This window comes from Sporisorium graminicola, chromosome SGRAM_5, assembly GCF_005498985.1.
Source record: "Sporisorium graminicola strain CBS 10092 chromosome SGRAM_5, whole genome shotgun sequence".
Lineage (NCBI taxonomy): Eukaryota > Fungi > Basidiomycota > Ustilaginomycetes > Ustilaginales > Ustilaginaceae > Sporisorium > Sporisorium graminicola.
The window spans coordinates 99,138-119,722 of NC_043735.1; the positions used below are offsets into that span (position 1 = coordinate 99,138).

General features: G+C 58.1%; 6 protein-coding genes across 6 annotated transcripts; 3 read left to right on the forward strand and 3 right to left on the reverse strand.

Moving 5' to 3' along the window:
- Positions 1 to 19: 19 nt before the first annotated feature.
- Positions 20 to 5,074, reverse strand: EX895_004786 (uncharacterized protein; the record flags this gene model as incomplete). The annotated part of the gene is made up of 1 exon (XM_029885380.1): positions 20 to 5,074. One exon carries the CDS (start codon positions 5,072 to 5,074, stop codon positions 20 to 22), a length of 5,055 nt encoding a protein of 1,684 aa, XP_029737946.1.
- Positions 5,075 to 7,263: 2,189 nt separating this feature from the next.
- On the forward strand, positions 7,264 to 7,887 carry EX895_004787 (uncharacterized protein; the record flags this gene model as incomplete). Its single annotated transcript, XM_029885381.1, has 1 exon — positions 7,264 to 7,887. One exon carries the CDS (start codon positions 7,264 to 7,266, stop codon positions 7,885 to 7,887), a length of 624 nt encoding a protein of 207 aa, XP_029737947.1.
- Positions 7,888 to 8,099: 212 nt separating this feature from the next.
- Positions 8,100 to 9,998, reverse strand: EX895_004788 (uncharacterized protein; the record flags this gene model as incomplete). The annotated part of the gene is made up of 1 exon (XM_029885382.1): positions 8,100 to 9,998. The coding sequence occupies one exon, from the start codon at positions 9,996 to 9,998 to the stop codon at positions 8,100 to 8,102; it is 1,899 nt and encodes a 632-aa protein (XP_029737948.1).
- A 1,044-nt stretch (positions 9,999 to 11,042) lies between these two features.
- EX895_004789 (uncharacterized protein) lies at positions 11,043 to 13,391 on the forward strand (the record flags this gene model as incomplete). Its single annotated transcript, XM_029885383.1, has 1 exon — positions 11,043 to 13,391. One exon carries the CDS (start codon positions 11,043 to 11,045, stop codon positions 13,389 to 13,391), a length of 2,349 nt encoding a protein of 782 aa, XP_029737949.1.
- Positions 13,392 to 14,134: 743 nt separating this feature from the next.
- EX895_004790 (uncharacterized protein) lies at positions 14,135 to 15,178 on the forward strand (the record flags this gene model as incomplete). The annotated part of the gene is made up of 1 exon (XM_029885384.1): positions 14,135 to 15,178. One exon carries the CDS (start codon positions 14,135 to 14,137, stop codon positions 15,176 to 15,178), a length of 1,044 nt encoding a protein of 347 aa, XP_029737950.1.
- Positions 15,179 to 15,372: 194 nt separating this feature from the next.
- Positions 15,373 to 20,019, reverse strand: EX895_004791 (uncharacterized protein; the record flags this gene model as incomplete). The annotated part of the gene is made up of 1 exon (XM_029885385.1): positions 15,373 to 20,019. One exon carries the CDS (start codon positions 20,017 to 20,019, stop codon positions 15,373 to 15,375), a length of 4,647 nt encoding a protein of 1,548 aa, XP_029737951.1.
- Positions 20,020 to 20,585: the final 566 nt, after the last annotated feature.

The window sequence follows — 20,585 nt, forward strand, 5'->3', positions numbered from 1 at the left end:
TCACGTCGCACCGCTACATCTACTCGTGACTACCGCTGATGTGGCGCGCACCAGGCGAAGTAGGCGAAAGCGCAGACCCGATCGCTCCAGGGTGCAACACGTTGCTGCCCGGAGCACCAAAGTAATTTCTCGACCCGCTGCCAGGCGCACCCAGGTTGAACGGGCTCAAGCCATTACCATGGCCGTTGCCACTGCCCTGGCCTGCGCCAAGTCCGATCGGATGGTGGAGATGTCCCGAGTGATTTCCAAGCGTGTGTGCAGGGTGCGAGCCACCCATGCCTCCTCCCGCTCCTCCAAGACCCGACGCGCCTCCACCGTTGGCTCCAGCGCCGACATTGCTACCGCCGCCCGGCTGCTCAAAAGCATAGCGGGCACGGTCCCAAGAGTTGGTCGACATGCGAGCCCATGGATCCGCCTGAGCTCCGCTCGACAAGCCCGGTGGATTGGATGCGCCAGCATTCTGGTTCAAACCAAAGTTGCTAGACGCGAGGCTGGTCCCGAGGGAGCCAGGTCCGCCACCACCGTTGTTGAATCCTGGAGAGAGCGGACCAGGCGCAGTCTGACTGTTGCCGGAGAAGGAGCTCCACGGCGAAGACGAGCTCACACCAAAGCCACCACCTACTGCGCCAGAACTGCCCATGCCACCGCCGCCAAAGAAGGATCCTGCACCACCCATGTTGCTTCCCGTAGCTCCTCCGCCGATCGGAATCGTGTGGCTGACCCTGCGAGGCTTGGGATCAATAATATCGTCATCACCTCCCAGCGCTGAGCTGCCAAGGATACCTTCCGGAAGTCGGGGACTCGTGGCTCCAGATCCACTGGCGCTGCTCGAGGATCTACCGTTGCCGATGGCCCCGGCGTGATCATCGTGCACGTGATGCTGAATTGAATCCATCACCTTGGGTCGGCCAATCGGACCGATGGGCGTCGGCGCCCCAGAACGGTATGCGGGAACGCGCTGCGAAAGCGACGAGCCAGGCCGGATGCCTGCAAAGGACATGGGATCCGCGTCGGCAAACGAAGCGGTGCGGCTGCGCATTGCCTCTGCAGAACCGCTTCCACTCATGGGCGAGAAGGGGGTCTGCGTAGGGCTCTGCATATGCGAAACGCCGTGACCTATGAGTGTGTTCGACTCCATACCAGGAATGGGTGCCTTGCTGCCAACCAGCGGGTTGCCGAGGTTAAGCGCCGAGGAAGAGAGTGGAGCAGCGTTCAGGTTCAAGGAAGCGAGATTGTTCGTCATGCCGCCCAAGCCGGGTGTGTTGAGACTTGGCGATTGCAGGCTCGAGCCTATGCCGCCGTTGCCGGCGAAAACGCTGCTGCTCTGTTGCAATCCATTCGGGATGGTAGGCGATCGAAGCCCCTCGAGTCCTGGCTGCTGCTGACCGTACGCGGCTCCGATTGCGGCTTGGGGTGAGCTGAAATCTGCTTGCGAGGGTTGCTTGTCTTGGCCCTGCGCATAAGGTTGAGTCGGCTTGGGCGAGATGCTGGAGCCAGGTGCCTTGGACGGTGCAATCGGCACATTGGCGGTGGCATTGGGGCCAATGGATCCAAACCCGAGCGATGGCGGAACGGCCGATGAGGGGGCACTGCCGGCGGCGACGTTGACGGGCGGACGAGGAAGTCCAGCATTGGCAGCTACCGAGAGCGACGAACTTTGCGATGACAAACCGCCAGGCGTCGAGACAGCCGTGGCGGGGCGAGGAGGCAAGCCTTGTGGCGGAGCGGGCAGCGTCGATCCTCCAGGGGTGACGGAAGATCCTCCTGAGCTCGCAGACGATGCAGCAGCAGCAGCACCAGCGGTGCCGGAAGCTGCATACAGACCTGTGCCCTGGGCCGCGTGCTTGGTGCCGACGGCAGAGCGTTGGTGATTGCCACCACGCGCTTGAGCTTGATCTGTTCCAACTGCAGGCGAGCCCGGTATCGAGCTATTCTTGGCGCCGCGCGCAGGCGTGCCAGGAGCGGACGCATTGGCAATCTTGCCGGTTCCGGCCTTGGGACCTGTCGAGGGCGAGCCGGGGGCGGCTTGAGCAGAAGAGGCCCCGCGAGCTTGCGAGACAGCTGCCGGCTTGGCCTCACGTTGAGCCTTGTTGGGAGCCTCGACCTTGCGTGTCTGCTCCTCCTTGGCTTTGGCTTCCTTCTCGGCCTTTTCGCGTGCCGCTCGCTGCTGCTCCTCCTTGGCTTTGCGTTGAGCCTCTTCGCGGTCGCGTTTGGCCTTCTCTTGGGCCTCACGTTCCTGTCGAAGCTTGTCTTCCTTCTCACGGCGCTTACGTTCGACATCGAGCTGCCGCTCGCGCTCCTCGGCTTGACGTCGGCGACGCTCCTCGTCCTTCTTGGCCTTTTCGTCTTCGCGCGCCTTTCGCTCAGCTTCGCGCTTGAGGCGGATCTCCTCTTGCTTCTTGAGCTCGGCGTCGCGCTGCGCCTGTTGCTTGGCGCGTTCCTCGGCTTCGATGGCAGCACGCTCCTGGTCCTTTCGCATTTTCTCCGCCTCTTTCGCTTCACGCTGTGCCTTCTTCTTGTCCTTCTTCTTTTGCGACTCTTTGACGCGACGAGCCTCCTTGGCCTTTTCGTTGTCGTCCTCCTCCTCGAGCTCGCGGAGCAGCTGCAGCTGGCGTTCCTGAGCAACGCGTTCTCGGTACGCCGCGAGCACTCGCTGCTCGAACATGCGGGCCGCAAAGATCTGGAACATCTTGCGACCTTCCTCCATGCGCTGCTCTTCGGTGAGAATGTCATCTTCCTCGTCGTCCTCCTCTTCGTCAATGTCCTCATCATCGACGTCGTCAGGGCCGTCGGCGTCGTCCTCGTCATCGCTGGCAGCGAGCTCAGCACTGGTGAGCTCCTCGCGGTGCATTCTTCGCTCGGCGAGCTGCTCCATCATTTCGAGGAACTTGCGGCCGTCGTTCTTGAGCATGTCGTCGGCGACAGTGAGGATGCCACCCTTGACAGTGAGGCTACTGCCAAGGCCAAAGAGGTCGTTCGAATCGCTGGTGCCGCGTCGTCGCGCAGGAGGAGCCGGGTGGCGCTTGTCGTAGTCCTCCCGGGCACGTTCCTTTTCAAGCTCAATGTCGTCCTCCTCCTCTTCGTCATCGTACTCGGCATCGTCATCCTCGTCGTCGTACTCGGCATCGTCGTCCAGCTCGTCATCATCGTAACCGTCCGAAGACTCGGGATGCAGAGGCGCCTTTCGTCCGTGTGGGTGAGGGTGAGGATGCGTGTGCGTGTGCCTCGCGTCGCGACCGCCGTGGGCTGCCCTGTTACGAGACAAGGGATCACCACCGATCACGGCACCGGAAGCATCGAGCGCGACGCTGCCAGGGAAAGGTCCCGGACCGGGCGGCGGGGGAATGGTGCCGCCGCTGCTGGCCCATCGCTGTTGGTGGTTGGCGTACTCTTCGAGCTCGTCGTAGTAGGCGTCGTACAGGACCTCAAGCTCTTCCTCGATGGCGGAGCGCTTGCGACCACAGACGGCGCAGCTGCACAGGAACTTTTGCTGCTCCTTCATCTTTCTGAGCACTGTCTCCTTTTCCACTTGGACGAGCTTCTGCCTGTCCTTCATAGAGAGGCCAAGCCAAAACTCCTTGATACGTTCGCGCTCCTCTGCTGAGCTGGTGGACCAGATTTTGGCGTTGGTAGTCACGGCATTGGCAGCGGGCTGCTGTCCGTGCGTTGAGGACGAGACCGAACGCTTGCCCGAGTTGGACGAAGGCGGCACGCCGCCGTTGGCGGGTCGAGCTGGCGTTTTGCCTGTCGAGGTGAAGGTCATGGGCTGTTTACCAGCGGCCCGCGAGCTAGGCGGTGGAGGGTTGGAATTGCGAGCGACCGAAGAGACGTTAGTCGAGGGGGGCGGATGGTTGGCAACGGGCTTGGGCGGAGGGGGAACCTCGACTTCGATTTCGTGAGCTTCGTCGTCGCCGTGGCCGGTTGCGCCTCCAGATGCACCCTTCTTCTTCTTTTTCTTCTTCTTGTTTTTGCTCGCTGAACGCACGCCATCCGGGAGGGCGACCAGACCGTTGGGCCCGAGGGCATGGTCTGCGCCATCCTGCATCCATACGCGTTCGCGAGCGCGAAGAAGACCGCCTTGGGCATCGAGCACCTCGTCGTCTTCATCGAGCTCGCCGTCATCGTAATACTGGCCATCGTCACCATCATCCTCGAATCTGTCAATTTCATCGTCAAAATTGTCGTAGAGCACCACGGGAGGGGGCAACGGCTCCACTGGTGGTTGCGTCGGAGGCGGGTTGGGACTGGACGAGTACTGGGCGTACGTGCCGTTGGTGTGCGCGTTGGTGGCGGCGTTGGGGTGAGGGTGGAGAGGCAGTGCCTGGTCGGGATGCAGAGCGAGGTCGGCAAAGATCGAGGCGTCGAAAGGCAGTGGCGGGTAGGGATGAGTGCCAGGCGGATATTGCTGAAGGTGACGTTGGGATGCGTGCGCCGCTTGCGCCAATTGCTGAGCTACCGCAATCATGGCTTGGGTGGAAGCGTGGCGATTGGCCGGATCATTGGCGTTCTCGTTGAGTGCCGCCTGCGCTGCTGGAGGGAACTGGCCAAGGGGAAGGGCGTTTCGAATGAACGTTCTCAGATGAGCAGGCAGCGAGGTCCAGTAGGCATCGTCGTCTGGGATGCCTTGCGCGTCTCCTTCGATCCTTCGATAAAGCTCGCTTGCGGCTGCCAAAAGCTGCGCCTGTGCCTGCGCCTGCGTCCGCGCCTTGATCGAACCAGGCGAGCGGGGACGCTGACCAAGATCGGCAGCGGATTGAAGATCGTACTCGTGATCATCGATAAAGTCGGCGTCCTTGGCTTTGGACTTGGACTTTTTCTTTTTCTTCTTGGCTGAGGAAAGCGCGGCAGAGTCTGCGTCGTGGTTGGAGGCGGGTGAGGCGGAACGCGGTGGCGTGGATGCGCCGGCGACGGGAGCCTTGTTTTGCTGCGATTGCTGCTGCTGCATGGAAGATGGCGGTGTTGGTAGAGGTGGCTGTGGTTGCTGTTGATGCTGAGCAGCGGCTGCGAGTTTGGATGGTGGCACAGCTGCGCCGCGCGCTGCTGGCGTGGAGCGAGGCAGCTTGCTTTTGGCCATTGTTTGCTGGACGGACCTGTTGCGAGAGGTCAGTTGAGCAAGCGGCCGAGCCGGAACGGGAGCGGAGGATGGGTTGCTCCTGCGATCGCTTCAAGTCGTAGCGTACCGATGAGCGTCGGAAGGAGGTGGCTTGTGGGAGGATGCTCGTAGCTCGCGGACAAGTAGATGTGTCGGCCAAGACGTCGTCGATCAAGATCGATACGACCACAAACAATCGGAATCGGACGTCCAGATGGCGCGGAGCGTCATACAAGAAGGCGAGAGAGCAGATGAGTGGCGCTCCCTTTGATTGTGAGTCTCGAGACACGGATCACCCGATGGTGAATGGACCAGGAGAGGCTGCTGTTGAATGGGTTACGATCGAAGCAATGCGGTCGGAATGCGAATTGCTAGCTATGGACTGCTTTGTCGGAATCGAGAGCGATTGCGTCGGATGCTGACAGGCGTAGTCGGCGAACGTTACAGCGGCAGAGCCGTAGTTTCAACAAAGAGAGACGGAGCTGACTTCGTTGATGCGGATGCTGGTGTCGATGCTGAGACCCGCTGCCCGAACTGGACTCCCACACAAGTCGGTGGCAGAGACTGCAAACGGTCACAAGCAATGCTGGAGCCTCGACGGAAACAAGAAGCTGTCGGTCGAGCTGCGCTGATGATGGTGAAGATAGCAAGAAGTTGTCGGAAGCGAAGGCGAAGGCGACAAAGCGACTTTTGCAATCCCAAACGATCAATGGACCCCGGCGCCGAACTCGACGAGGCTCTCGCTGAAGATTCAACTGACTTGACTGGCCGACTGACTGACTGACTTGACTGACTGATGAACTGACCCATTTTGCAATGGCTGAGCGAGCCAGCCAGCCACTCCACCAGCCGACTCGCGTACTGACTGACTAACAGGGTCACCAGCTCAGGCCACACACAATTCTCACTGGCACTCTCACGCACCGCTTGATTTCTTCATTCAACCCTTTTGCCCTTACCTTGCGCTCTGCTGCCACAAAAAGAGAATGCGAGAAAAATTAGCCTGGCACCCGGCTCAAGCCACTGCACACGGCAGACCGCACGGAGTAAGGCAGGAAAATTGATTGACCTGCCGTCTGGCTCACGGGCTAGAGAGGTAGCAGCATGTCTTCATGTCAAATCATCAACATTGACTCTGTGCAGAACGTCTTTTTTCTTTTCTTTTCAATTGTCTGTCATTGGCTCTCTCCCTGCCTTCAAGGCCGCACGCTAGTCCTGATTGGTACTCAAACCTCCTCAATTCCGGTGGAGAGGTTTTGTAATCCAGCTTTGATCAATTCTCGAACTTCTTAATCGTTTGGCGAGCCAGTCTATTTATCAATACCAGGTCAGAGTATTACAGTCCTTAGAGTCAGTTTAACGACCAGAATACAATTTACCCTCTGGCTTACTCAAACATTACCATTCAATACTCGACCTAAATATCCAATAGAAAAAGTTGGTAGTCTTCGATCATCGCGCTCGAATTCAAAGTCTGTTCTTGCGCCAAATTTGAAGAGAGGGAGAGCGAGGCAGCCAGATGCGGCCATGGAGCTGTGCAGCGAAGCGAGAAGAAATCGGGTCTGCTGCCAGGTTCACAGTTGAAAGGTGGTGTTCCTCCCCTCTGGCTCTCTTCTGGCAGTTATCGCCAAGTATCGCTCTGTAGCATGTTGCGTATGAATGAAACGAACTTTACTGTATGTATGAGGGTGGTGTTGAGAACGGTCGAAGGAGGATGAGTAGGTTGGCGAACAATCTCCCTCCACGCTTTGATGCGCCTCAAGACATTGCTCATACCGTGCTGCCTGGTTCACCTCTTCATCCCACCATGGAGCTATTGTTTATTGCGAGACGGCGTGCTGGCCGCACAGGGGTACCTCATTTCTCTTTCGAAAGGTGGGATTTGTTTTCGAGCTGTATGGAACTCGTAGGCTTTGTATCTGCGCTCGAAATGGGATCATCTCGCCCGCCAAAAGGGTGAGTGCGAGGTCTTGCTGTTTGTGCTTTAGGCACAACCATGTACTGTATATCCCCCTGCATCCTCCCTCCTCTACACATCCGACACATAAGATCATGCTACCCGAATTTCACGGTCTATAAAAGCGTGAACGGAACCGCATCTCTTCAACTCTCTCATCGGACAACACGAAGAGCCTAGCGAGGCGTGGCGGTGCTGCAGTATATCTAACCCAATGAGCATGATGTCTCTACTCCTGTTGATGACGATGCTGCTCCAGTTATCGCTATCCAGCGTAACTGCGCGACCGATCTACTCTCCACCCGCCATCCCTCAAGAACTCCAGGTCACCGCAGCCCAGCCTGATCCTCTCGTACCATCGACGCCGACCCACTACACGCTTCCTAGTCGCTTCCACCGATACTGGATGAAAGTATCATATCATCCTCTGCGGGTGAATCAGTCCAATGGAGGGCTCCAAGTTCCGCACTTCCATTCTGGACCCTGGGACCGTGCCTGGAAGGCGTACGACAGCATTGTGGAGAAGATGAAGATCTTTAAGCGCAGCGTCCCCAACGTTTCAGCACAGGAAAGAATTATTCAACATCTTCGATCGACAAGCTGGTGGCAACGCACCAAGGACTTCGGGAAGTGGGTCACTGGGCAAAAAGTCAAGGTCACTCGAGACCAGGTGCAAGCGGTGAAGGACAAGTACAAGAACAGCAAATACCCGAACCCGAACATGCGGACGCACACAGGGCCGAACGGCAGGACCGGGTCTGCTTTCGTATCACGACCGATTTACATCCAGGCCCCATCCAGAGCTAAACCTTCCAGATTTCCTGGGTTCTTCCACTAGAACACTCTCCCTTTGTCCGCTTACAAGTCTACCGCATTGCTTCTTCGTTTTCTGCTTGCTGCGGCACGCGCTTCTTCTCTAGAGTTGGTGACATTTCGATTTTTTTAACATGACCTGAACGATGCGAGAGGATGCCAATGCAGAAAACATAACGAGTATATCAGAGTGTCCATGAGTAGCAGATAGAGAGAGGTCGGGGACTTGCTCCGTGATCAAAGCGCAAACGTCAGCAGAAGCGATACGAGCATCGCGGCGGCAGAAGCCCAGAAGGCGACCGCGCCACCTGCTGAGAAGCGACGCGGAGAAGCATTCGACTCGCGCAACAGAAAGTCAACGCCCATCGAGTTGCAGTAAGCATTGCCAAACGCATCTGTGGCAATATAGCGCTGGTAGCCGCCCCAACGCATTCCGTCAATACCCGCACCACCGTTCTCGGCAGCTCCGATGCCCTCGTCGCCGCTATCCGCAAATGTGCCGTAGTCGCGCTGCGCTGTGATGTCCCATATAGGACATGCCCATTGGATCAGTGGCGGACAGGTTCGCTCGACAAAGTAGCACGTGTAAATGCAAGGTAGCAGCTCGCCGTAGAATCCGGGCCGCAGCTCTTGATCGATGAATGACTGGCGCGACTTGAGCGCACTGTTGCCGTCTCCATTGCGATTGACAATGTAAGGGAGCAGCTCTGTGTTGAGCCCTGTTGGTGCGCCGGTGAGTTCTGTTCCATCTTGTGTGGCGCGGGATTGCGTCTCTGGATCTGCCAGCGGGTCGGTGCATCGAGGCATAGCGACAGCGCAAAGCCAGTCCTGATACGACTTTTTGCAATTGTCGCACGTCTGTACATATGAATACATGCCAAAATCACGAGAGCCGCATGGGAACGTGTCGATGGTTGTGCTGAAGTTCGAGTACTGCGGGTCCACGAACTGTTCGATGACGGAGAGTGCTGCAGACGTGGATATCGATGGGTTAACGGGGATCGAGTAGGCCACATTCGGACAGAAGGGTACGTCAAAGACCAATCGACAATTGTCGTTCCGCTTGGTAAGCATCTTGATGGCGGGGAAAAGCGTGGTCGAGACGCTCTGAGCTACATCTTGAGCTGTCGCGTTTGTCTCGAACAGCCAGACGGTATAATTAGTACCGGCATCCAAACCAGAGATTTCGAATTGTCGGCGGGTATCGTCGACAATGTTCGCTTCAGTACCTCGGCGTGTGTTGCTACTGTTGATCGAGACTTGCTGGTTGCTCTCGAGCACGTCCGCCCAGGCATCTGCGATAGCGCAAAAGGACGAATTAAAGTAGTCGGCATCCGATAGCGCATTCCTCCCAAAGGTCGGGAGAACGATGACGTTTAGATTGGGCGGCGACGACGTAGTATAGTTGAAAGAAGAGACCAGCGCCCTGGACTGGTCCGTATCGTCTAATCGGGGCCGGCGGGTATAGTCGACCGACTCCATCTTTGCGCGCGTGCTCGCAACAATTTGAAACTGATATGTCCCCGGAGTGACATTGCGGCTATCTGCGGGTGGCCATACGCCAATCCAGAGTGTTCGGGAGCTGTTGTCGCTCTGCTGCTGAACGTCGACCTCGACGGATGTCGATCCGCCCAGAGCGTATCCAATGTGTTTCGAGTTGAGGACACTCGCATTGGCAGGGCCCGGTTGCTGGAACAGGTCGTTATCGGAGATGTAAAGCGAGGCGAGCGTCGACCGGCGCGCATCTGTCGCCGACATGTCCAGTTGTTCGAGTACGGTGGTGTTGGAAGTGTTGTAAGGTGGAATGGCTGGCCCGCTACACAATGATACCGAGGTCCAAACTTTGACTGTCTTTGCGTCTTCGGTGAACGCACTTGGGGGAATGGTAAAGTTGAAAAAGGCGCCTTGCGTGGCATTAAGATTGACGCGCGATCGAGCGATGATCGAGTCGTTCAAGGCCACGGCGTTGGCAGTGGCGTTGTAGATGGAAGTCGCTCGACCGGGAATCGCTGATCTGGTCGAGGAGGGTGCCAGTGGAATGCTCGCAGAAGCAGATTGTGATGGAGCTTGCGAAACTTGTTGCGCTGACAAGAGAGGGAGATGAAGCAATCCCAGCAGCATCAACAGCGCCGCCATGGCGAAGCGAGCCTGCTCTAGACTGCAAGTAGTCATGGTCACCACCGCCCACAGCTGCGATGTCGGTGTGCAAGATATTGTCTACAGGTTTACGGCATGGCAAAGAGACAGTTGCTATCGCGTACGGGCTCCAGCCTCCTACCTTCGTCCGCAGGCGTAACCAAGGAGAGTCTACGATTAGGACAAGAGATGTCGAGCTGTATAAAGATGATTGGTGGTGCATGAAGATGGCCTCAGTTGCTGGGTGTAGCACAGATGTCGCTGCTACACAGCCTTTTGGAAAGACCCTGAGCGAAAACCCGCTTTCTTTCCCGTCTCCCGTCTTTTTTTTGGGGGGCCGTGTGTGTGGAGGCTGAAAGCGCAGTTTCTTCTGAGCAAAGCAATCGGCGATGATCCGAGCATCACCTCTTCTTCAAATCCACCACCACAAGCTCTCCGATCACCCCATCACAGCTAGCCGGCGTCTTCTCGTGTCGTCGTCGTACGCCGCACTCAAAAAGACGGATGAGCCGGCCCTCGCTCAGAGATGCTGCCGCTATAGCATCCACACTTTGCCAGATCGCCAAGGGTGTGCTACTGTCACCCAATGGGGCGAGACAAACGACGACCCCTGGACCTCCTCGTCCTTGGCCAACGCAGGCGGTATCTAAGGGCAGTTCGAGCGGAAATGAAGGTTTTTCTGTCGATGTGGAGTTGCGATCATCTTTCACTCCGGCCGCCACCACAAATGATGTACCTACGCAAGTTGCAGCTCCTTCCACAAGCCGACCGTGGCCGAGCAAAACTGCCGAAGCAAAAGAGAAGTCTGCCGTAGATGCACAGCCGATCCCTGCAGCAGAAGTCGCGTCTCCATATGAACAGACACTAAAGGCATCATCATCTACCACGCCGATACCGTTTCAACCTCCTCCCCCGACACCAATACCGCGGCCGCCGGTCACCCCTGCTTCCAAAACCACGATCGACGTTAAGCCACAGAAGGCAGTCCATGACTCCAAGACCCTTCTAGTCGACTCGAGACTGGGATCAGTTGATTCGAAGCCTATGTATACCGCTCAGCCAACCTCACGGCCAACTCTTACATCTCACCCAGAGGCCACGCCTAGCCTCGATGCAGCACCACCGTCTGTAGGCAGTATCGATACATTGCCAGACCAGAACGCTAACTCCTTTCCAAGCGACTTCGACGAGTACGACGCCGTCAAGGAATCAAAGCAGTGGCCACTCCGAGCAGCCAAGGTTCCCTCGTCACGGCTAGGTCGTCTCTTCCACTATGGTGGTCTTGGTGCTGGTCTAGCATTCGGAGCCGCAGGATCGCTGCTTCGCGGTGCTTCCTCCACCGGAGGCGATCCAAGCAACCTGTTCATGTCGGAGCAGAATGTCGCCCGTCTCGTCGACAAGCTATCGACCATGAGAGGAGCAGCGCTCAAGCTGGGCCAATTCCTCTCGATCCAAGAGACCAAGCTTCTCCCACCACAAATCGAACAGGTGCTGCTGCGCGTTCAAAACAGCGCCAATTACATGCCGGTATGGCAGATGAACAAGGTCATGAGTCGGGAACTGGGAGGGTCTGATTGGCGCGAGCAGCATTTCAAAGAGTTCGAGGATGTGCCCTTCGCAAGCGCTTCCATCGGACAGGTCCACTCGGCGGTGCTTCGCGACGACTTTCCTGATGCACAGATGGCTGGACAAAAGGTAGCTGTCAAGGTGCAGTTCCCCGGAGTACTCGAATCAATCGACTCGGACCTCTCGTATCTGCGCTGGCTTGTTTCTGCATCGGCGTTGCTGCCCAAAGGCCTTTTCTTGGAAAACACCCTTCGAGTCCTCGGCAGAGAGCTCAAGGACGAGTGCGACTACGAGCGCGAAGCTGAGATGGGCCGACGCTTCCGAGCCATTCTCCAAGACTCTTCGGAATTCGAGGTGCCCAAAGTGGTCGACAGCCTCTGCACGGGCAAAGTGCTGACGACAGAGATGATGCGTGGCCGACCACTAAGCATGGCGTCCCGCTATGCGCAACCTACACGCGACCGCATTGCTCAGTCGATCCTCAATCTCTCTCTCTCCGAGCTGTTCCGCTTCCGCCTGATGCAGACCGACCCGAACTGGTCCAACTTCCTGTACAACGAGAGGACAGGCAAGATCCAGCTGATCGACTTTGGCGCCACTCGCGAGTATTCGAAGGAGTTTATGGACAAGTGGCTGCAGATGCTGCAGGCTGCCATCCAGGGCAACTATGACGAGTGCTTGTCGTGGTCGAGGAAAGTGGGCTACCTCACAGGGGAGGAGAGCGTGGCCATGGAACGAGCCCATGTCGAGTCTATGATCGCGCTTGGTGAACCGTTCCGTCCAGACGCGCCCAATCCGTATCCGTTTGAACACCAGACGATCACCGATCGCGTCAAAGCACAGATTCCGCTCATGCTCCGTGAACGCCTCACACCGCCACCGCAAGAGACATACAGCTTGAATCGTAAGCTCAGCGGCGCGTTTCTGCTATGTGCCCGTCTCAAGGCGCATGTCAACTGCCGCGCGCTATTTGAAGCTGTAGAGACAGACTATAGTTTCGGTCCAGAGGGTGCAGCTGCGACTCCGAGTATCGTTCAGGCCAGCACTCCATTCAGCTCTCCCGGACAACGCAGGCAATTTCATAGCACTTTTCGACAAGCTCAGCAGCAGAAGCAGCAGCCTGCCGAGCGCCCGAAACGTCGACACGGACGAAACCTGGTCGACCGCTTCCCGCGCTCCAAAATCATCCTCTCGAGCGAAACAGGCCCTTCCACTGGCTCCGCCACGGTGGGCGACCCGGTCGAATCGCTAGCTGCCGCACCCACCGGGTCAACGTCGATCCAAGAGACTCCTGCTAATGCTGTGGAGGCCGAAAGCAAGACGGGAATCGACGTGACACGGGCAGCCACGCCAGCCGAAGTGACTACGGCCTCCACGATCGATCCTTCCTCTGCCCCTGTGGACGGCTCACAGCCGAGCATAGGACCAACAACGATCCGAGGCATCGTGATCCCGCTTAAGCCGCCTCCGCCCGGCCCCGAAGAATGCTGCATGTCCGGCTGTGCGCATTGTGCCTATGACATCTACGCCGAGGATCTGGAGGACTTCCACTCGCGTCTGTCGGCTGTTCGCACTCAGCTTGCTCAGCTCTCGCCGCCCGTGACGCAAGAGGAGTGGCGTGCCGATCTGCTGGGCAATTATCCCTCGGAGGGAGAAAGCGCGGAGAGGGGGATTGTAGGCTCGGAGGAGGAGATGCGTGAGAGAGCCCAGCGCGAGGTGGACAGGGTGATCAGCGACTTGGACCCCACCATGAAGGCGTTCCTCGAGATGGAGCGCAAGTTGAAGAAGAGCGAAAGGGAGAAGGCGAAACAGTCTCAGACTGCTTAAAGGCCGTACAGAGTTGAATTAGAAAAGTACAGCACAGCATTTATCGATTGCATCACCGTTTCTACATTATGTGTGGGTGTGGGTGTTTGGTGCGGGTGTTCTGTTTTGTCAGCCCTCGAGTCTCATTGATCGTCTGGAAGCCTCTGCGAGCGTCCTAGACATCACCACTCGTTTTGTTAGATCAACGCGTCTCCAGAATTTTCTACATCTCTCGTTCAGTCTCATGCTTGATGATGATCTTCGACAGCAACGGAAAACGAACGGGCCACGCACTTTAGCCTCTGCTGCGTGTGTGCGTGTGAGCTGCCCTGTTTTTCGACGAAATTCGACTCCGGCGAGGTTTTGTGAAATAATTTTTGGCCGATCCTAGTTTAATCGGATCCTGTAATCAAGGTCCAAACGCGCAGCAGAGCCACAACGGCCCAACCGTCGTCGGAGCACACAACGCTTTCTTGCCAGTGATCTTCCATCTCTCACTCCACCAGCTCATTACCGGATTGCTTCCGTACTCTCACGCTACACGCTACTTCGCCCCGATACGATCACGAACTCGACTCGATCGAGGCACACCACGACACACGGCAGATCCGACCTCGATCCCTTGCTCGAGTGTTCCACGCACGCACGCACGACATCCACGCCGACACACTGCCTTTTCGTTGATAAGCCTATTCTGCGCATACGCCATCCACGGAGATCCTCTCACCCTCCATACCTCCCATCTCTCCCCCTTCACATTAAAAATGGAAGGCGTCAACGCAGACACGAAGCTCGAATCACTCACGGATGCGCAGCGTCTCGAGTTGGCCGAAAAGCTCAAATCTGAATCCACGTCCAACCAGCCCCTGATCTCCGCCGTCGAACCCATCGAGGTGCTGCAGCACGAATATGCGGGCAACGACGCCTTTCTCGGAAAAATCAACTGGCTCAAGGACGAAGCTGGCTTTATCGGCATTCGTCGCGCCAAGGGCGATGGGGACTGCTTCTACCGCGCGTTTGCCTTTGCGTTTATCTACAAGATTATGATGATGAAGGACCGACCTATGCATCACTTCACCGTCAAACATGTGGAGTCGACGCTGCAGCTGCTCAAGCAGGCCGGATTCGACGAGGAGGTGGTGACGGACTTTTATGAGCCGCTGAAGAACCTGCTCAGCCGCATGTACTCGACGGACCCGGAGTCGAAGGAGCTCAACGAACATGCGCTGGTCGAGGCGATGAACGACCCGGAACAGTCCAACTCAATTGTGGTCTACTTGCGTCTGCTCACGTCGGCGTTCCTCAAGCTCAACGCGGACGAGTACACGCCCTTCCTCTTCTCGCTCGATAACGCGAGCGCCGACGCGGCGCCGCCTGACATGGCCAGCTTCTGCGCCAACCAGGTCGAGGCGATCGGCAAAGAAGCGGACCACGTCCAGATCACCGCGCTCTCGCGTGCACTCAAAGTCTCGCTCGACGTAGCGTACCTCTCGCCGCAACACGCCCCGCCCGCAACACCGCTCGACGAAGACTTCCCCGCCGAACAACTGCACCAGTCGCAAGAAAACACCTCCAGTGCTCCCAGCGCCACGTCCGAGTCAATAGCCGTGCCCGGCGAGGAGGCGCAAAAGCGCAGGGCCGCCGCCGAACACCCACACCGCTGCGACGTCGTCCGCTTCGAGGTCGAGGGCGGCCAGATCACCGAGATCGGCACCATGCTGCTCAGGCCGGGACACTACGACTTGCTCGTCGAGGCGCCTGTGCCTGCTTCGCCCGAGCCCGAGATCCCCGCCGTGCTCTCCACTTGAACTTCCCCCACACATTAGCATAGCGTACGCCTAGCCGATGCGATCAATTTGAAACAGTCTTCTCAGATTCACAGTCATCAGGGCCAGAAGTGAGACGCTGCGATGCCATCATGTGTGGAAAAAAATCAACCCGTTACGAAAGAGAATAAATGAGAAACAGCAAGACGAGAAGTGGGGCGACCAAGCAAATCGCTCTAATGCCCATTGCCATGGTGGGGCGGACCAGCGTTGGTGCCGCCGCCGCTGAGATTCCACGTCGACTGAGGCTGCCAGAACGACGTATGCTCGAAAGCGGTCATGTAGTTCCACATGCGCTCGAGCGATTCGGGGTCGTCGACCACGTCGGGCATCGCAACGGCTGCAGCTGCCGCAGCCGCTGCCACCGGGTCCTCGCTGGCTTCCATCCCCGCTGGCGAGATGGGCGTGGCAAGCAACAGGTTCGAGCTCGGTGTGGTCAGGAGACCATTGGTGGCGCCGGCAACACCGGCCGAGGACGAGTGGGACGACGAAGAAGGCCTGGCAATTCCACCTGTCGCTGCAGCCGCGGGCCAGGCGACGTCGCTCGCTACAGCTGCACCGGCCGGCGTGAGCATGCACGGCGCATTGGTGGTCACACCAGTACCATCCATAGGCATCTGCAGCAGCTTGTCCATGTTGGTCTGTGTATCGAGTCCGGTATTAGATGATGCCATCTGCGCGGCAGCCGCTGAAAGATCCAAATCCATGCTCGAGCCGTCAGCGACGATAAACGATACCGGGGCCAGCGGCGGCTTGACAGCGTCAGCTCCATCGACAAGATCCTCCGTCTTCAGAACAGCGTCGGCCGTGTCCATCCCTTCGACGGCTGCAGGAGCTCCATCGGCAACAGCTGCAGGCAAGCCATCCTGCAGAGGTGCCGCACCACCTGCTTTGTCGGCCTGATCGACGCCCACGACGTCTGAAGGATTGTTCAAAGATTCTTGAGCACCGGCGCCAGCAGAGGCAGCAGCCGCAATGTCAGCAGCAGCCGCAGCAAGCGGAGTTGCGGCGGCAGAGCGACTGTCGCCAGGTCCAAGACTGCTGGTCGTGATAGAAGTGGCATGTTCGCTGTCCTTGCCTGGCGTCTGTCCCGTCGCTGCCGCGCCTGGTTGTGTCGTGACGGCGACCGAAGGGTTCTCGGGCTCAAAGGCAGCCAACACAGACCTGAGGTAGCGGCCATAGGGAGTAGCCGAACCGTTGCGGTGTCGCGGGGTCTTGCCTGCGCTTGTCATGCTTGTCGCCAGGCGACGAACCAGTGCGAGGAGCGTCTCTTTGTCAGCAAAGGCATACTTGTGCTGCAGGTTGGTCATGCGCACGGCGGACACAGCGGCATACACAGCCATCACCACGCGATCGTTGGACCACGTCACCAACACCTCCTCGGTAAAGTCGTTGAGCACGGTGTCAATGAGCGAGATGGCAGACGTCCAGCAGTCGACTGAGACAGACGATCCAGAGATGAAGCCCTCGTACTGCTCCGTTGCGCCGAGCACCAGCGAGTTGATGAGCAGGCGCGAATGGTAGTAGAAGAGTTTGGCGGTAGGTGCCCATCGAACAAGATACTTGCCAGCAGCCGTGCTGGTATCCACCTCCTTGATCTTGTCCTCCGTGTTGATGCACCACGTCTCTTTCCACTTTTCAAGATCTGCGTTGGCATTCTTGCGGAAAAACTCGAGACCGGCGAGACGCCGATCAAACATGCTCTGTCCACCGACACCAAGTGCCGTGGCCGTCTGCGTCTCGTCGAAGCGGTCGGGGCTTGTGAGGTACGTGTCGAAAGCCTCTGTGTGCTGAGCCGTGATCCGACGCAGCTTGATCAAGCTGACCAGCGAGACGTCTTCGGGCAAGGCGAAATCCTGGCGATGCCACATGGAGCTCTGCACGATCATGCGGTCCTCTGAAATGGTCCAGGGCCGTCCTGTCTGAGCACTCAAGGTCCGATCGTAGAGGAAGAGATTGAACCAGAGCCTTTCGCGATTTCGCACACGACGAGCCACCTGCTCATTGCCGAGCAAGTTTTCGCTCGGAGTGACCTTGCGGTTCACTCCCACCTCGGTGGCCGTTCGAATGGCAAATCCAAGATACTGCCACGAGCGGTCATCGACCAGCCTGTTTGTGGGTCGGCTGTACGTGGTCAAGATGAGAAACGCTTGACTGATTTCGACGCTCTTGTAGCCACCGAGCAGAATCATGGGAAGAAGCTTCTCTTGCCAGTGCTTGTCCAGAGTCGAGGCGAGCTTGGCGTCTTGCGGTGTGTCCGAGAAGCGTGCCGCCATGCTAGAGATGACCGTTGTAAGGAATGCGGATCGCATGCGGACGAAGGCCACACTGTGGAGGAAGGGGTCAAAGAGATCCAAAACCGGATTGATGCGCGCAAAGAAAATGTCGAACAGCCTCTCGAGCTCCTTGATCTCGACCAGACCGAGCTCGACCGGGTCTAAGCCTTCGGTATCGTCGTTCTTGCTGTGGAACAGGCTCAAGTTGAAGTAGCCTTTGCGCGACGCACCCGCTTCACCTTCACCACCGGAACTGACGCCATTGGCCTCCTTAGGTTTCGGCAGAGTGGCGATAGTGACCTGCTTGCCTTTGGTCGTGTCTGCGATTGCCTCTTCGTCGGCGCCTTCGCCATTCTCTGCGTCCGTGTCCCACTCTGTGAGCTTCCTCCGACGAGAAGGAAGGCCTCCACCGCGAGCGGCACGAGATCGACCTCGCTTGCGCTTGCCTATCATTGCAGTCGTAACTTCATCGGCGGGAGACTCGATGATCTCGCCTGGCGATGCTCCATGGATGCCCGATGCGGTGCCCTGCCTCTGAGCATTGGCAGCGCCAGCAGAGACGCCGCTGCTGCCCGTGGTGACGGCGTCAGCGCTGATCCCGCCTGGACTCGAACCATAGCCTCGGCGTGCTTGCGCTTTCCCTTCGCGGTATTCCCATGCTTCGTGGTCCAGAGTAGAAGGAGTGAGGACATTGGGACGGCCCAGAGGTACACCAGAGACGGTCTTGGCTGCCGAGATCTGGCCGCTGACGGAGCCGGCTGCGGCCGGCACAGTAGGCTCGGGCTCGTCGATGGCGGTCGGGGCCTCGATTCTCGGAAGCTCGTTCTCGGGAAAGGATTTGGATCGCATGCTGTCCTTGAGGAACGGAGGAGGCGGAGCGTGGCTTGACGCATCTAGACTGCTGCCTTCTCCAGAAGATACACCTCGGCTCGCGTTGAGGATGGGAGGCAGCAAGCGATTCGAGGGCCAGCCGCGTTGATTGCGGGAAAAGTCATCCTCCCTTCGTCCATAGAGGGGACGACCGAGACCAGTCAAGTTAACGGCGGCGCTCGTAGCCATGCGACTCGAGGGCAAAGTAGGATGCAGCAAGCCCATGGTCTCAACTGCCGCGAGGGAGCTTCGATTGCCGGGCTCGAAACGACCACCTTCGATGCGGGCAGCAGCTGCATCCGAGGCTTGCGCAAGCAGCTTGAGCGGATTAGAGAGGACGTAATCGTGTTCCTCGCGCGTCGCATCCGCATCGTCCTCGAGCTCGTCCTGCTCATCGTCAAACTCCTCGTCTGCATCGTGGTCGTAAGCGCCGCCGCGACTGGAAGGTCGATGGTGGTGAGATGGTGCGCCCTCACGACGCTGGGTTCGACCCTTCGATGCGCTGCGGTGGTCCAGCGCCGATTTGTGCTTCTGCGACGTACCATTGTCGGTAGCGCTGGCGTAATGAGAGGCCTTGTGCGGCTGCGCATTCTGCGCCCCGGAAGCGGAAGTCCGCCTGGACGGAGACATCTCCAGCCTACCTTTGCTTGCCCTTTCCGATCCTAGCTGACTATCCCAGTGTGCGTAGCTGTGGCTGGGTGCCGGCACGTTGTGGGCATAAGGTCTGTTTCGGCCGTGCGTATAGCTGTCGTGCTGCTTGGCAGCAGCGGCGGCCGAATGAGAGCTGTGAGGCGAGGAGACGGCTTGCGGTTGCGGGTGGTCCCGCCAGTGATTAGGGCTTGGATGATCCGAGGCGTGTCGACCGTGTGAATGCGAGGATGACGGCTGCGGCTGTTGGAGCGGGTGTTGATGCTGCTGAAGCGAGTGTTGATGTGAGAACTGGTGCTGATGATGATGATGTGGGGATGGATGCAGCGGTTGTGGGTGGTGATGAGACTGTGCATATGCGAAAGGCATGCCGCCAGATTGAGCGAGACCGGAAGGAGCCGACACAGATGCAGTCATGCCTCCATTCGAATACTGCTCCGCCGCAGCATGGAAGCGTTCGTCGGGATAGTGCGATGGCGGCGCACCTAACGCCTGACCTGCGGGGCCGAAATTGCTGCTTGACTTCCAGTTGCCGTCCGCGAAATGGTGACGATTCGCCGCTTCGCCGGAGCCGAAGCTTGGATCGTGCTTGCGCTGGGCCTTGTCGGGGGTAGAGCACCCATTGCGTGAGCTTTGCTGCTGCTGCTGTTTGTGATGCGACGAGGTATGCATCGTGTCGGATCTTCCACTCGAAGAAATTGGTCGATTCGAAGCGTCGAACGAGTTCGACTCGCTTCCGTTGCGTGCCGTTGCTCGCAGATCCGACGGCACCGAAAAGCGTTTGTTTGGCTTTCGACCGCGCTTGTGCTTTTCGAACAGACACTCTCTCTGATGCTTGACGCAGCGTTTGCACGGCACCTGTCCGTCGGTGGGTGCGGAACACTTGATCTTGGCGGATCGGCATTCGAGACAGGCGATCTTGGCGCCTTGCTTGGTATCGGCACCTCCAGGCCCATCGACGAGAACGCGAGGCTTCTCGTCTTGGTCCATGTCCCCGGGCTGGGAAGCAGGCGATTCAGAGGACGACATGTTGGATGCCGACGAGGGGAATCAGAGGGCGATGCAATGCGGAGCCGAGAAGGTGGTGGAGCGCTCCTCCTTAAAGACCAGGAATTATGGAGCTGAACGATGCTTGCTAATCCGGCGACTACGAAGAGCCAAGTGTTGAGGAAGGGTTGGGCAGGAGAGGGTTGCACGGCAGCACTTCCGCAACGGTCGATGTGGCTCTGCCGTACTGAATCACCGTCGTGGGCCGGGTAATGAAATCGACTGAGGCGTGCGAATCGGCGGTACAATCACGGAATGCGTTGATCAGGTATCACGGCAGCGTTGCAGGCTGTTGGCGGGGAAATGCAGCCAACCAGTGGTCAGCTGCTGGAAGAGAACGTGATCCCACGGTATCTACAAACACCACGAAGCTTAGTGAGCCGCAGTGCAAGGCTTGCCCTTCAGTTGGACGTCGTCCTCTTCATTGGTAGCCGACGATGTGCAACGCGGGAAGAATATCGTGAGATCAACGGTTTGACCGTTATAAATAGTGGGGTGCTGGATGTCGTCCGGACTGGGCCGGCACGAGACTGGTCCAAGAGCGGAGT